At 37.2% G+C, this 15,599-nt stretch overlaps 1 protein-coding gene across 1 annotated transcript; it reads right to left on the reverse strand.

Annotated features, from left to right (window-relative positions):
• Positions 1–1,758: 1,758 nt before the first annotated feature.
• LOC139736549 (proton-coupled zinc antiporter SLC30A2-like) lies at positions 1,759–14,087 on the reverse strand. The gene is made up of 7 exons (XM_071647299.1): positions 13,898–14,087; positions 10,281–10,427; positions 8,611–8,764; positions 6,561–6,783; positions 4,004–4,109; positions 3,170–3,304; positions 1,759–1,910 (listed from the first exon to the last, which is right to left on the reverse strand). Exons 1-7 carry the CDS (start codon positions 14,085–14,087, stop codon positions 1,759–1,761), a joined length of 1,107 nt encoding a protein of 368 aa, XP_071503400.1.
• Positions 14,088–15,599: the final 1,512 nt, after the last annotated feature.

Genomic DNA, 15,599 nt, shown 5'->3' on the forward strand with positions numbered 1-15,599 from the left:
TCTAGTTCGGGCTGCCCGCCGGGCTTTCTTGTGTGCATGCATAACATGTGTGGCGTACGTACTCTTATACGTACAGTACTTATATGTGCGGGATTTCCGAGTGCGACGTGCGTAAATGTTTGGGCCCACAAAGGTACGTGAAAAATGCTGTTACAGTGTTAGTTTTCGACCCATTTTATAAAACAAATGATGGACAGGATTATTTCGTGGCGTTAGTGGAGATGCAGCTTACTCTCGGGTATTTACAATGTAGTGCATGTTTCACAATTGTAAATACCCTCGAGTGCGCTACATCTCCACTAACGCACTCTATCCTGTGCATCCTTTGTATAATAACGTAATTGCGTTTGAATGACAAACTGGGAATTTCAATTTATGTACAAACTATACGCGGCAAGTTCTGAGGGGATAACATCATCACTTTACTATTTGCAATATATAATGGCTGCGCACGAAATGTTTTCTGAATAATTATCGGAACTTCAAAATGTCATAACTTCCTTCATTTCTGTCAGATTTTGATTAAATTTTCGCTTATGTGCTACGAAAATTGTACTCCTTTTCCAACTGCACTGGAATTTCCCTATAAAGACGGCGAGAAAGCCTAACCCACATCACACCAAAATCACAATTTGTTCAATGGGTATCTTAACCATCCTTTTTTTTGGGGGGGGGGGGGGCAGGGAGGGGGATTGGAGGGGGAGGGGATGGACCTAAACCACTACACTAACATGACTAATCATTATTTTTTTATATGAAATCCTTTTCTGTAGAACCAGAAGAGATACATTTCACGACGTCGTGTTTGCACATTTGCTGTTGAGGACATAATTGAGATTTGCAAATATCTTCACCGCAATACCGTTGCACATTATCCGTTGTTTGCACATTTTCCGGTGAGATGTTTGCACGTTTCCAGTCGTTAGCACATTTTCTCGGCTCTCCAGTCACAGTGGGTAACCTCTCAGTTCAGGAGCGGATCCAGGAATTCCGTAGCCTTTTGCAAAGTCAGCTCGCATATGGACTCGCGCACAGCGAACAGTTTACTCGCAGGCACACAGCGATCGGGTCGGAGCGCGCCTCTCGTGCACTGTGTGTGTGAGTCCACTGCTCCCTATGTGCGTGTGCTCACATTGCGAGCTGCCTTTGCAATGACTATAGGAATTCCGTAAAGGGGAGGCGTCTTTACAAAATTAAAGGGGGGGGGGGGCGCACGCACCCCTCCCCATTTTTTTAAAATTTCTTTATTCGTCTCCCACCTGGATCCGCCACTGCTGTTTCAAGGGCAGGGGCGGATCCAGGAATTCCATGAAGAGGGGGCGCCTTTACAAAATTAAAGGGGGGGGGGGGGGGGCGCACGCAACTCTCCCCCATTTTTTTCTTTTTATTTCTCTTGATTTAACAAAACATAAAATGGAGAGGGTGCGTGCCCAGTGCGATTCCCCTGGATCCGCCACTGAAGGGTCTTTGTTTTCACTGGTGGCTTGACTAGTCTCTTGAAACCACTCTTCTCATGCAATATTTACTAAAGCGGGCGGGGTTTTGACAAAGACGTATCAACACCCAGAACAAAGAAGGTTTTTTTTTTTTTGTTTTTTGTTTTCTTTCTTTTTTTGGTGGTGGTGGTGGTAGTGCAGCGAGTATAAAGGAGTAGTTTGTCTGACAGAAAATGACAATAAATCGGCCTTGCCCTTTCCAGGGTTGGAAGTCGGTCTCCTGGAACAATAATCTATGGGTGTATAGTTATCTACTGAACGCTCAACCCGATCGCGCACATAGAAAGTCCACCCCGTTGTCTGCCGTCTCAATCTGAATCGTGGAGTGGATTAGATTGAACTTGGTCTCAAGAATGTGCCGGGCGTCGGGTAAAATTTTGGATACTTGCACGGGTTGTCCGTCGTAAAGCCGAGCTGTACATATCGACAAGGAAACAAACAAGCAAAAAACAAGAACAATAAGAAACTGTCCAGGAAGAACGGAAACGTAAGAACCAGATACTGAATGGAAAGGCAAGCTGACGACATCGATACTACATAAAATCCAACCTAATTATCTTGTTACAAGGGCAAAAATATAGAGAGTTTATTTGAGTCGAAACTATCAGCTATTATATTTGTTGTTGTTCTCTATCTGTCAAAGTCCACTTACTTGAAAAACAAATTGAACAAAAAGTCGCAACTCTTGATTTTACGTGAGGACTCAAAAAGGTGAAAAGGGTCGGCCAAATTAATCTCGACTTTTTCATATTTTCTGAAAGAGTTATTCTTACTATATATTATTCCTATCATGTTTAGGATGATAAAACACATGGAAAAGTTTGTAAGGTTGTTGTCAGCAGTTTTTTAAAAACTTTTTTTTTTGTAGATAAAATAGTGAGATCAGGTAGGTTTTAGAGGCAACTTTTGATTTCTTAAAAACCCTTTACAAATTCTTCCCTTTCGACTCTAGTAACTTTTGAAAGGATAAAGCTACTGCTTTGAAAGTTGGTACTATAATCATTGAAAGAATGTGCTAATAGAGGATGAGGAATTTCAGATTAATTTGATAATAACACGTTATTGTTGTTGCTGCGGAGATTTACAGCCTGTTTTTTGTCCCATCCATTACACATCTAGCACAGCTTGGTAAGATTAATCGCTGGAATAGATCTCTTACTTTAGAGTCTCTTTTCTTAATAACCTTTTTGTTTTCCCCAGAGTAAATGTTTTCTTTTCAATGTTTAGATAGGTTAGGAGAATCCATTAGAATTGAGTTTAACATAATTTTAAAGCTTAGAGTCTGCCCTTGAATAAAAAATCATATCCGGCGACCTTATGTTGGTTTTGTGATGCAGGATCACATTAAAACCAACTGTGTTCTTTCCACTTGTGTTGCTAAATCACATTTTTACTTTTAACGTACAGTGTAATATATTTTGTTGTTTTTTGTTTGCAAATTATACTATATACACAATTGACAAAATTTTGCATGAATCTCAGAAAAAATCTATCTTGATCAACTTCATCAAGCCAGTCTATCTGTTTCATTACACAAACACTTGTGCTGCTGAATCATCTTCTTTTTTAACATATGCCATACTTTTCATTTTTTCATTAACATGATATATATATATATATATATATACACACACACACAAATCAAGAAAGAAAGGACTATGTTGCCAACGTACCAAGTACAAGGTGAACGGTGACCAACTGAATGTCGGATGTCATGGACCAGATGCGAAGAGAGTGTACGCCCTCTACGCCATCGATCTCAACCAACCTGCGTCTGACGTCATCAAAGTCTATATGTCGTGGTTTCCCTTTAATAGAAAACATGTAATATTCATGCATACGTGCATGGAGCTACTACAATAAGTGTATATACCAAATCTCTTGAGCTAATTCAGAGTCAAAGAACCTGCAATTTATAGTTATCCTACAAGTTTTCTACCACAGAGAGCTTACATGATATGACCTTTCGTTGTGGTTAGACATCACTACCATTATTTGCAATTTGTTGAATACACAAAATTCAGAAAAACAGTATTTTTCTTTTTACACAAAGAGCCACAAGAAGTCACAAAGGCAGTTTGAATCAGTGCTTTACCAAGACCTATACTGATTTCATGCAACATAATTTGAATGAAAAAGAATCGAAACCGAATACAACGCATTGTAAAGCGTACAAAAACATGATAAAGCCCAAGTGCACTTTTTAAAAGTAAACGTAAGTATTCTCTCTGATCACTGAAATACTGCAATAATCTGACCACTGTAAACAGTTATCTGACACTATCAGAACGATTTTTTTTTTTTTGTAAATTTTTGCTTTCATCTCGGTTGATTTTGCTTTCTTTATAATGAGGTATCCACATATATATATCGTCTATCGACGTTATTCAATTCAGCGGCCTTGGCTTGCAGAAAACAAAGAGATCTTGCGAATTATAGGAAAGAGAGAGAAGGAATAAAGAGAGAAAAGGAGTAATCTGGAGGATTTTAGTGCTATATTTTCTTACCTTCCATTAAAATGTTCGTACTATCTCTGACAATGCCGATGAGTGTAAACAGTACGATGACGCCGAATATAATTGTAAGTATCGGATCCACAATCTTCAAAGTTGGCTATTTGGGGATGAGAGAATAATCATTAAGAAATCACATCGTTTTTAAAACAACGAAATCACCCTTCGTGGTAAAACTTTACTATCTAAAGTTGGTTCATGTTGCATCCAAAAAAAAAATAAATATATTTGCAGTTTATCGCTGGTATTCATCGAGTCTTCGGGCTCATTAGAAGATAAAAAGTATCAACATGTTTGGACACAGGATGTGCCAAAATCAGCGGTTAATGAAAGCACTTTGTAAATGATATTAATGAGACGCGTAAAACTAAGCAGTACATGAAATATCGCACAAATTATAGGACTACTGATCATCTGTGGCACGACTTTCTGCTCTGGTATTTCAGATAAAGGCAACATAAATGTATGCCAAACAGTTCAGACTGTTGCAGTCACTAAAAAAAAAAAATATTGAAGCCGTATGTCATTGTCTTTGGAACAGTTTGCCTTCTGAATTTATCACTAATGTTACAGTGAAAGAACATAGGTCGTGGGGGTAGCAAGATCTTGTATCTCAATTTTTTTTTTGGTTAAGTTGTCGGATTATCAGTTAAAGGGATGGTACACTATTGGTGAAGATGAGAATTGGGCTTTTAACTTTTGTTTGTGAGATACCTAGAAAACACTTATGAAATAGTACAGAGCATACCATTTTAAGAGGAGTTTATTTGATAAAATTCGGGTTTGGAATGGCTGAAGCATCCAAAAACAAGTGAAACAAGGAAAAGTAGAAATTACGCGGTGCGTAATATATGTCCCCGCCGGAAGTAGCATTTTGTAGCAAAATGTACAATACAGGTCAAAAATCAAGGTCAAAGGTCACAGAAGTCAAAGGTCAAAATTCTGTGTACAAGTTTTGAAGCCCTCACCTAGTGCCATCACATAAAGCAAACGGAATCGAAATCGGGTTAGAAATGTTCTGTTATCAAAAAAGTGATGTTCATATCTTTTTTGTCGAAAAATGAAATAAAACATTGAATTGAAAAAAAATGAATTGAGTAGCATTTTGTAGCCATGCAATGTACATTATAGGTCAAAAATCAAGGTCAAAGGTCAAAGAAGTCAAAGGTCAAAATTCTGTGTACAAGTTTTGAAGCCCTCACCTAGTGCCATCACATAAAGCAAACGGAATCGAAATCGGGTTAGAAATGGCGAAGGAGTAGCATTTTGTAGCAAAATGTACAATACAGGTCAAAAATCAAGGTCAAAGGTCAAAGAAGTCAAAGGTCAAAATTCTGTGTACAAGTTTTGAAGCCCTCACTTAGTGCCATCACATAAAGCAAACGGAATCGAAATCGGGTTAGAAATGGCGAAGGAGTAGCATTTTGTAGCTAATGTACAATATAGGTCAAAAATCAAGGTCAAAGGTCAAAGAAGTCAACGGTCAAAATTCTGTGTACAAGTTTTGAAGACCTCACCTAGTGCCATCACATAAAGCAAACGGAATCGAAATCGGGTTAGAAATGGCGAAGGAGTAGCATTTTGTAGCAAAATGTACAATACAGGTCAAAAAATCAAGGTCAAAGGTCAAAGAAGTCAAAGGTCAAAATTCTGTGTAGAAGTTTTGAAGCCCTCAACTAGTGCCATCACATAAAGCAAACGGAATCGAAATCGGGTTAGAAATGGCGAAGGAGTAGCATTTTGTAGCAAAATGTACAATATAGGTCAAAGGTCAAGGTCAAAGGTCACAACTGAAATTCTGTGTAGAAGTTTCAAAGCTCCCATGTAGTGCTCTCATATAAAGCAAACAGAATCAAAATCGGCTCATTAATGACAAAGAAGTAGCAAATTGAACATTTTGATCACACACGGACGCACACACGGACACACGGACGGACACACGGACACACGGACACACACACGTACGGAGCCCGTTTCATAGTCCCCTGCTCGAACTCGTTCGGGGGGGGGGGGGGGAGGACAACAAAGCGATCGTAATAAAAGGTGGGTCTCACACTATATTAGGATCGCTCTGTTTTGAATATCTCAGCCATTTCGAAACCAATTTTCATCAAATAAACATTAAATTCCTCATGGAATTACAGGCTCTTTCATATTTCATAAGAGATTTCTCATTATCTCACCAAAAATGTTAGAAACCTGAAGTTAGGTCTCAACCAAAACTATACCATCCCTTAAAGTGATGTCATGTCCAAAATCCCAGAGGTCTTTAAGGTTCATTTACCTTTGGGAACAGTGATTTAGAAAAGTTCAAGATATCACAAGAAATTCGACGAATATACAGAGAAAGAGAACGACATTTAGTCATTGTTTAAAGAGCTATGAAATGAATGAAAAACATCCCCGCCCATGGACTCGATCACACAAATTAGTAAAATCTTCAACATGCTCAGTGAATGATTAAAAAAATACACATGAAAGCAAAGAGTAAAGCAGAACAAAACAATTTAAATAAAAACAGTGGGAGTTTTTTTTTTTTCCAAGGACGGACCTGTAAGTAGATGATAAGTGAGCCAATGAGGAGACCAAACCCGAAGAGGGAATCACCCAAGATGTGAAGGCAGGCGGCTCGGACGTTCATGTGGTCTTCAGCTCCCTCGGCCGTTAGCGGGCCGTGACTATGGCCGTGACCGTTGGCGTGGTGGAGGCCGCTACGCCCTTCTCCTTCCATAGATTCAAAGCAACACAGACCGCACTGTAGCTGAAGAATCTGACTGTCATTGACAGCCAGACGGATTGACAGACAAACAGACAGACATGGATCAGATTGATAGATAGAAGCAAAGGAAAATGAGAAGAAAGATGAAACAATCAATCAATCTAGTTGACAGTCTTTAAGTTTCAAAGGAGCATGTCCAGAAGATAAGGAGATAGAATTCGGGTAATTATAGACTGTTTGGAATTCGTCAATAAAACCAGAAAAAAAAATCTTGAATATTTTTTTCTTGCGGTGACTCCCTCTTGAAACTTGTGTTTTACTAAAAGAATGCTTGAATCATCTCTGAAAATCCCATACCAAAAATGTGAAAATATTGCTGTTTCGTGTACGGTGCATAGTTTGTTCCTGTTTGGACAGTTTGTCGATATTTTATGATTTTCTTATGTGGTTATATTGGCGGCTTAATTTGAAAGATCCCTCAAGGATATCATATCATTATAGACCCTATTTATATGAAACGAATATCTGAGGAAAGGAGAGACCCAGCATAGAACTTGGAATAATAATAAAAGTGAAGGATCCTCATTGTTGTCATTACAATCACAAGATACCGTAACCTTTCCTGAAACTCATCCCGAAGCTTGTTTGCTACCGTATCCATGGAAACGCCCTTCCTATCGCGGAGATATCGTCATTGTGAAATATGACTGCGCATGCGCGATATGAATAAGTTCTCACTTCCCGTTCTACACGAATTGAGTACGCGAGCTGCACGGGAACTGAAGGGGATTCTCTTTTTACCTAATTACCATTAATGGCTGTATCTACTGAATTATCCATAGTGCTGTAAATAAGACGCGCGTCATAAAGGCTACTTTGCCATATCTCCTCCATGATTCACACGTCAAGTGAGGACATCGTGTCGTTCTGATCGCTTTAATCAGCACGCAGGTTTGTGTAGTGGCATGGCTAATGGATAATGTACAGTCGACGTACGCCCCCTCCACCCCACCCCTCCCATTTCCCTGCACGTTGTACGCCCAAGCAGGAAACGTCAAGTTTCGCTTCAGTTGTTATAATGGCACTGACGGTGTGTTATGGGGTCTTAAATTTCAAACGCATAGCAAATACGCAAACAAACACAACACAATCATACTCACACGAAAATGTACACATACCAAACACACACCCAGACGCACAAACAGTAACCATGGTAACAGACCCTTAAGATAAATCTTTTCTCATAGGAGAATTTGGGCAGGGGCTAATCACTTGGAATATCAAAATAACAAAGTCGTTAAAATAAAGTGACACTGATTGAATAAGTTCGCAGCATGAACATGATTTCGATCAATTCATAATTTTAGCGTTTATGCTCTGTTTTGGGAGCAGATATACACTGTTCCTCATGGCAAATGATTGTAAATTGTCATATCTGTCAAAATACCAAAGACGTGATATATCTGGCGATTCGTTGGAATATCCGTTTCGTTTCGTTTATTTCACTTTCAACAAAGATTGCCAATGTGCAAACATAGCACGAGAAAAAAAGATGTAAAAATAAAAACAAATATTCCCAGTAAGTCTATAAACACAATGAATTGAGGAAGAAATAAACTAACGTATTTATATGCTATTTACGGTGTAATGTTGAAAATAGAGGGGAAGCTAAAAAGCAGAGCTTGCAATATGCTTTCCCCTAAAAACCCAAACGAAAATGTAATCATGTATGGGTAGACAGAAGTATAAATACAAAGTGACTGAAAAACACATTGAGTTTACACCAGACCAGAGAAATAAACGATTAGGACGAAAACAGAAAACACAAAGACACTATTTCATTTCACATTTCGTGGTGATAGGAAGGAACCGATATACTTACATAATATTTCCCACAAAGTTAATGACGCTGATAATGAGCATCACCTCCCCGTCGATATCATAATCCTTTTCTATGATCCTTTTCACAGCAAAGTATGTGAGAACTACAGCTAGTCCAAGCGAAAGAATGACTGAAAACAGGGCGCCTAGAACCTCTGCGGAGAAAAAGTGAAAATATTCATCAAAGTGAATTGAAATTATATTTCGATATAAAAATGAAGCAAATCTACATAATGGCTAATCATACATTTGTACCAAAAGTACCGAAATTTTTCACGCTGCATGACTTGCTTTGATGAGTGATCGATTCAAATAGCAATCAAGTGTTGTATTAAAAACTCCATAGACTGCGAAAAAGATGCGTAATAATGCAGGTCTATATTTCAACTCAAAACAATGAGGGACTATAACTGTTATCAAACCTGTTATCAAAACTGCTATCAAAGTCTGCGTTTTCGTTTTTTTCTTCCGATCACCCTCACAGGTGACCGAGTACATTATTTATCTTAGCGTTTGAACATTGAACGTTATAATATAAAGTATCAAGGAAATGTTAAAGCTAGTACATATACAAAAAAGTGTATACACATTATTATAAACACCACTATATATAAGCAAAACAACAACAACAGCAACAAAAACCATCCCCAAATCGGATGAAAAAGAGATGAACGGAGGCTGTAGTGGGGGAAAGTGGCTCACACCTTTTTAATGGAGCTGTATTTTCTTTGTGAAAAGTTGTTTTCTCAAAATTTTTTGGAAACCTTCCTAGTCCTTTGTTCACTTAAGTAAGTGACTAATCAGGCATAGTTTAGACATACTTGGTTTAATCATGATAATGGAGTTATTAAGTGTCTGTATGTCTCTTTCAAAGCCATACATTGTCATTACAATAATTATATCAGATATAATTTTCGATTGAAATAAATAAGTTTCATGCTTGTTTCATGTTAATGATAAATGTTTTGCAATGATATGAAAGTGAAGTACCATATATACAAATGAAATAGTCCTGACTTGGTCACTAAGACTACGAGGGCCACGTACAAACATATTTAGCAACATACTTGTACATAATGTCAAGAGAAAATGAGATACTGTGAAATGTACATCCACACATTCCGCAAGTGGAGAAAAGCATAGCATTGTTCCATCTACCAGGTCTATTATACGTTCAACCGCTTTGTTATAGAATCAACTGAGTTCATTTCATTTCATTTCATTTCATCTATTTCATTCTCATTTTTCTTGCAACAAAACATAACACAAAGCAAATCAAAAAAATTCAATCATAAGCATATATACATTACAAAGTATGACAATCAATGTTTAAGGGAAACCAACTATACAATTGTTAACACCTTTAAGGACCTCTTTGCAATTCATCTATACGTATGCAAATTTTCCGAATTGAACATTGACCCTAAGAGGTTAGATTAGTATAGGCTCTAGTGACATAAATTTCACTGTAATGTTTATATTGTTACATTATGTCATCAGTATTCATGGCATTAGAGGACTGGTGGTAGCTATGTCCAATGTGATAGTAAAACGCCTATTTCAATTCCATCAAATACCATCGATGTTGCATTTGTTCGAAATAGCGATGCTTTTCCCCCGGCGCAGCGCCGCACGCCGCCGACAGAAAATAAGCAGGCAACACCTTCTTACCCGCCCGTAGCCAGCCGTAGGTGAATTTTTCAGAGGTAGGTCTCTTGGCCAGCCAAATCGAGATCAGGCTGATGGCGTATGTAGCAACATCCGTCAAGAGATGCCCCGCGTCGGCCAGCACGGCTAGGCTACCGGACAGTATACTCCCTAGGGAAGAGACGGCGCGAAGATGATTAGGAGGCTCGATGATTGAATACGTGAGTTGATTGATACAAAATACGTACAGTTAGGTAGTCAAATGAATTTAGATAGAAAAATAGATGGGTACAGAGACAGATAGACATCATATACCTTCAAAGACAAAGATAAATAAAAGGAGAGAGAAAGAAAGTGGTAGAGTTATTGACAAAAGAATATGCAGATTTGAGTTGAAAGTAGTAGTAGTAATATAAGAAGTTGAAGTAGCAGATAACATAGCAGCAGTAGTAGAACTAGACGTAGAAGTAGTAGTGGAAGTAGTAGTAGGAACAGTAGTAGAAGTAGTAGTATTAGTAACAGCAGTAGTAGAAGTAAAAGTAGTTGTGGCATTAGTAGTAGTGGTAGTAGAAGTAGAAGTAGTAGCAGTAGTAGTAAGAGCAGCAGAAGTAGTAGTAGTGGTAGTAGTAGTAATAGTAGTAGTAGTAGTAGTAGTAGTAGTAGTAGCAGTAGCAATAGTATTATGTTCCCGATAAGACAATGAATACAACTATATGAATTGCTTATATTTAGCTTTATCAACTTGACAATGCTGATCTTCCATCATATCCATGGGGCCCATTTGTTTGGACAAACCGCTACCAACAGTAAAAAGAAATTAGGCTTTTAATATTTAGGCAGATCTACGCATCACACGTCACCACACAAGTCATCAAATACACTTTTTTTAATGCAGAGTTAGAATTAAATTCATGCTATTTCAAAGTAACTGGCTATACAGACAAAGTGAAAAGCAGAAGAATGTACATACATGTACTATTGTATTTTCTTTTGCAAATTTATCACTTAACTTAGAAAATGAAATCCCCAACGAAGGACATGTAAAAGAAAAGCAGATCCAGATTTTTTTTTTTTACTTTAACTTCATTCTTGATACCTAAAAACAACAACCAAATGAATATACCGCTTAAAAACACATTGATACAGAAAGAAGGTAAACACAGATTTAGTTTGATAACCTTATTCCTGATTCGGAAAGAAAGGATGAGATTGATTCAGCCTAAAACTTGTGAAGTGGAACAAGAGCATTGCTTTTTTTTCACCAGAAATCAAGGAGATACACTGTCTATATTAGCTTACAATATGGATGATTATTCACGTTTAAACAAACAACTGTGCAAGGTGATTTTCAGAATAACAAAAAAAAAAAAAAACACGAAACCCAAACAAAACTTTAACAGCTGAAAGTCCAATTTTAGAAAGATGGTCCCACTGACTTTTTTTTAACATTCTAGTATGTACTAAAGAGTGTACTTTTAAAGATTACATATTATTCTTCGTTTTGTGACAATTTGCTATAAAGGTTCAAATGCAAGTTCAATTTTCATGATTGGTTCACTTTTTGTTCACTTTTTTCATGTTCACGAATACATTTGTGGTTTTTTTTTTGTCGAGGGACTACACTCCGGAAAGTACTTATATCCACGTATACGAAGAGTTCCTTTCCCAAGAGGCTTAATCCATGTGCCATCAGTTTGGACTTTTCAACAGAAATGTATTCATCTTTAGCGGTCCCACACAGTAACCTCTTCAAAAAGTAGACATTCTTGTGAGAATATGGCGAAATCAGGCAATGAAAAATGAGTTTGGTTCCAAAAGGTGCTAAATCCATATCTGTTTTGTTCCAAAACTTTAAGACATCTTTTCTTCATCGTATGATGGGATACTATGGACCATAATCATTGCATGAAAACTCTCAGAAACACTTGAAGGAAAAAAAAAGCTTTTTTTCCCCTTACCATCAAAAGTTGATTTAGCACCTTTGGAAAGGAACTCTTCAATGTTACATGCACATGGTTAGTATGATAATGCAACTTTAAAGCCAGTCTCACAAAACAATCCTGATTAATAAAACAAAAACAACTACAAAAACTGGAGGAACCAACTGAAAAGCAACGTGGGTGAAATATGGATATATCCACTAGACCAACACCGACGAGTCATACATCCCACGAGTTCGACATTGAAAACAGGTCCATGAGTCATACAGCCCATGAGTTCGACACTACGCAAATAAAGCCCATGACATCGACACTAGGTGAAAACAGCCTACGAGTTCGACAGATACAACGCGGGGCTTAAAGGAGACCTCCGGATGATTTTCAGATTTTGTACATTTCAACAACTATAAATTAGTTATACTGAGGACAGAGTTTCAGAATTTGTGATAATTGGGGTGAAGAATGAAAACAATTTCAAAGTTTAGACCAAATTGCAATGAACAAGGATGATGACGTGGCAGAGTCACCATAAGAATGCATGAGTTGGGGCTCAAGGAAGCAGAACAAAAGAAGAAGGCATGCATAGATTATACACAGGTGAACTCGCAAGCAAGCGGTATTGTATTGGAATTACACTGCTACATTTTTGAAATATGTGAACCTCCTATGTCATCATCCTTGTTCAGTGTAATTTGTTTAAGGTTTTTCAAAGTATTGTTTCTCTGCGCAAGAGACACAATAAATTCCACAAATCTATACATGGAGCTGTTGATTTATATACTACATGATGTGAAATTATGAAAATCGTCTGGAATGTCCCTTTAATGTATCGGTCTCGTGGGCCTTGTTAGCTTAGTGTCGAACTGATGAGCTGTATGACTCGTGAGCTGTGTAACTCATGGGCTGTATGACTCGTGAGCTGTATGACTCGAAGGCTGTATGACTCATGGGTGTCGGTCTCGTGACGTGCACCCGTAGAAATTATACCAGAAATATATTTGAGGGCAAGATAGATAATACTATGATGAAAATGGACTCGAATCTTCTAACTTTGAAATGAATCTCGGATCTTCCATTGATTTTGTAATGTATGTAAAATAAGACCATCAAAATAATTAAGTCTTGCGAAGAGAGGGGTATAAAAACAAAAAAAAAGTATTTTCAAAGCATCTTGGAAGTACACGGTAAACAAAACTTGATATTAACCATTCAGACAATCCCTTCTCATATCATTTGACAAGAAGGAAAGGACATTTCAAAATATTATCATTTCCCGTAAAATCTGTCTTTTATAGGAAAGGACATTTCAAAATATTATCATTTCCCGTAAAATCTGTCTTTTATAGAGCCTGCCCGAGTCACAGAATAAAGCGATTTTCTCGTATTTCTATAATAATCTGTATGAATGCACTAAATTATAGGCCTACACTGCATTTTTTGTTTCCCGAAACTCACCTCAAAGACTGCTAGAAAGCAAGTAAACAAACAAGGTTTTGAGATTTTTTTGTTTGTTTGTTTTTTTAGGTGCAAACAATTAAATTCAATTGCAGGCAAAAGCAAGAGAAACTGACAATTAAGAACTATCCATGATCAGTGAAAGGGTCGTTAAAAATGCGTCGTAAAAAGCGAAATGTTTCAATTAACGTTTAAAATGTATTTTGACCAAGTTAAAAGAGTCAACGGACATCCTGACGAACATACCCACGACTTCAGCCAACAGTAGTAAAATGCAGAGAGTCATAGCGAAGAGGAGTCTGTTGCGCGCACCGCGCAGTCTGCTCTGGCGCTCCATGTTCAACGGATTCTCCGGACTCTCTCTTGGAGACTCATCCTCGACGAGGGCGCCATAATTCGACTCTCTTCCACTGCGCAGCTTTTTCAAATCCGCCATCTTTATTCCTCTGGAACAGGAAGAGAACACAATGAATGTGATTCTGATTAATCTAGATTTGCTAAAGAAGATTTTTGAATGAGTGCCGTAACTGTGAAATCTCGTCTTGATGAAATCGAGATTTTCCATGGCATAGAAAACACCGAAAAAAAAAACCTCTCACATGTTTCTTACGTATGTCATCCAGATATTCACTACATTCAAATATACATAATTCTCACGTAAAGATCACATAAAAAAACATAGGAAAGTGAAACTAACATAAAAACAAAATAAACACAGACATGATAGATATAATCACAGCGAGGGGGTATCTTTTACAAGGACACATACACAAAAATACACATCAATATGAATGTAATATACTACAGGTGTTGATTACGGAGAAAAAAAAGCAATGCTTTGCTTTGACACAGTTCCATGACTTCTTTTGGTATGGCCTATTTTTTAACTTACAATTCCTATATCTTTTATCATTTGAATAAACGTCCATTTCACATATTACGCTTACTTTATATATATATATATATATATATATATATATATATATAATATACATTTATATTTATATATTTATATATTTTATATATATATATATGTATTAATTGTAAAATTAAATTAAATGTAAATTAACTTAAAATACTGCATGCTCTTTTGGTTTCACCACCAAATATTGAACTGAGAGACAATGACAAATTGAAATAAGTTAAAGATTTTCCACCAGTGGCACATCTCCACTTTATCTTCATGTTATTCTATAACTTTTATAGATTCAAAAGTCTCAGATAGGAATATCATTAATACAAATGTGGGTTGTCTATCGACGTCGCAGAATCAAGGTATAATAACATTGATAGAAAAAGGTGCAGGATATGAGTTATACGTTAATTACATACCTATCCCATTGTTATATACATATTTCAAAATCATCTCTAAGGTTATGGTAAGCCGAATTAAGGATTTTTGAGTGAAATTAGTCACGCACTTCAAGTAGTTCCTAGAGGACAAATTTAGGTTACATGAATGACAGGAATATTGTTGAATCTTTACGCTGGATGGACGATGTAACTCTGCATAATGACGATAATTACTGCGTTTAAGATTTCTTTCTACTTTCCTTTATTTGAGTGGTTTCGAAAGAAAAAAACCCCACCCCATTTAATTTGTTCTGTTCAACAAAGTCTTCTTCGCGAAGTTCAAAAATCATTTTGGGCTTTGACAGTCTTTCTTCTCTTAAGTTCAGATCCTGTGTATATAATGATATCAGTAGCTGTGTCTTCCTTGCAGGTTATTTTAACATTAATCGAGGAGTGAGACAGGGTGACACACTTTCGCCGTATTTTGTTCCTGCTAGTAATTGGAATTTTGGCACATGCTAATAGAATAGATAACGTTATCAAAGAGGTTGCATTTGAAGTTCGGCAAATCTGGTTCGCTGAAGATATCACATTGTATGTTAAAGATGGAACATCGATTAGGAGAGTACGGGATATGTTCCGAGGGGTGGCACTC

This window comes from Diadema antillarum, unplaced genomic scaffold (assembly GCF_040938485.1).
Source record: "Diadema antillarum isolate AM-2024a unplaced genomic scaffold, OU_Dant_1.0 seq00000652_RagTag, whole genome shotgun sequence".
Classification (NCBI taxonomy): domain Eukaryota; kingdom Metazoa; phylum Echinodermata; class Echinoidea; order Diadematoida; family Diadematidae; genus Diadema; species Diadema antillarum.

Bases quoted from the DNA above. Each gene is read 5' to 3' on its own strand.
- LOC139736549 (XM_071647299.1), bottom strand. From the start codon at position 14,087: ATGGCGGATTTGAAAAAGCTGCGCAGTGGAAGAGAGTCGAATTATGGC. The intron at 6,784-8,610 runs GTAAGTATATCG...TGTCAATGACAG, and splicing joins AACTTTGTGGGAAATATTAT to TCAGATTCTTCAGCTACAGT. The intron at 4,110-6,560 runs GTCCGTCCTTGG...ATCCCCAAATAG, and splicing joins CACTTATCATCTACTTACAG to CCAACTTTGAAGATTGTGGA.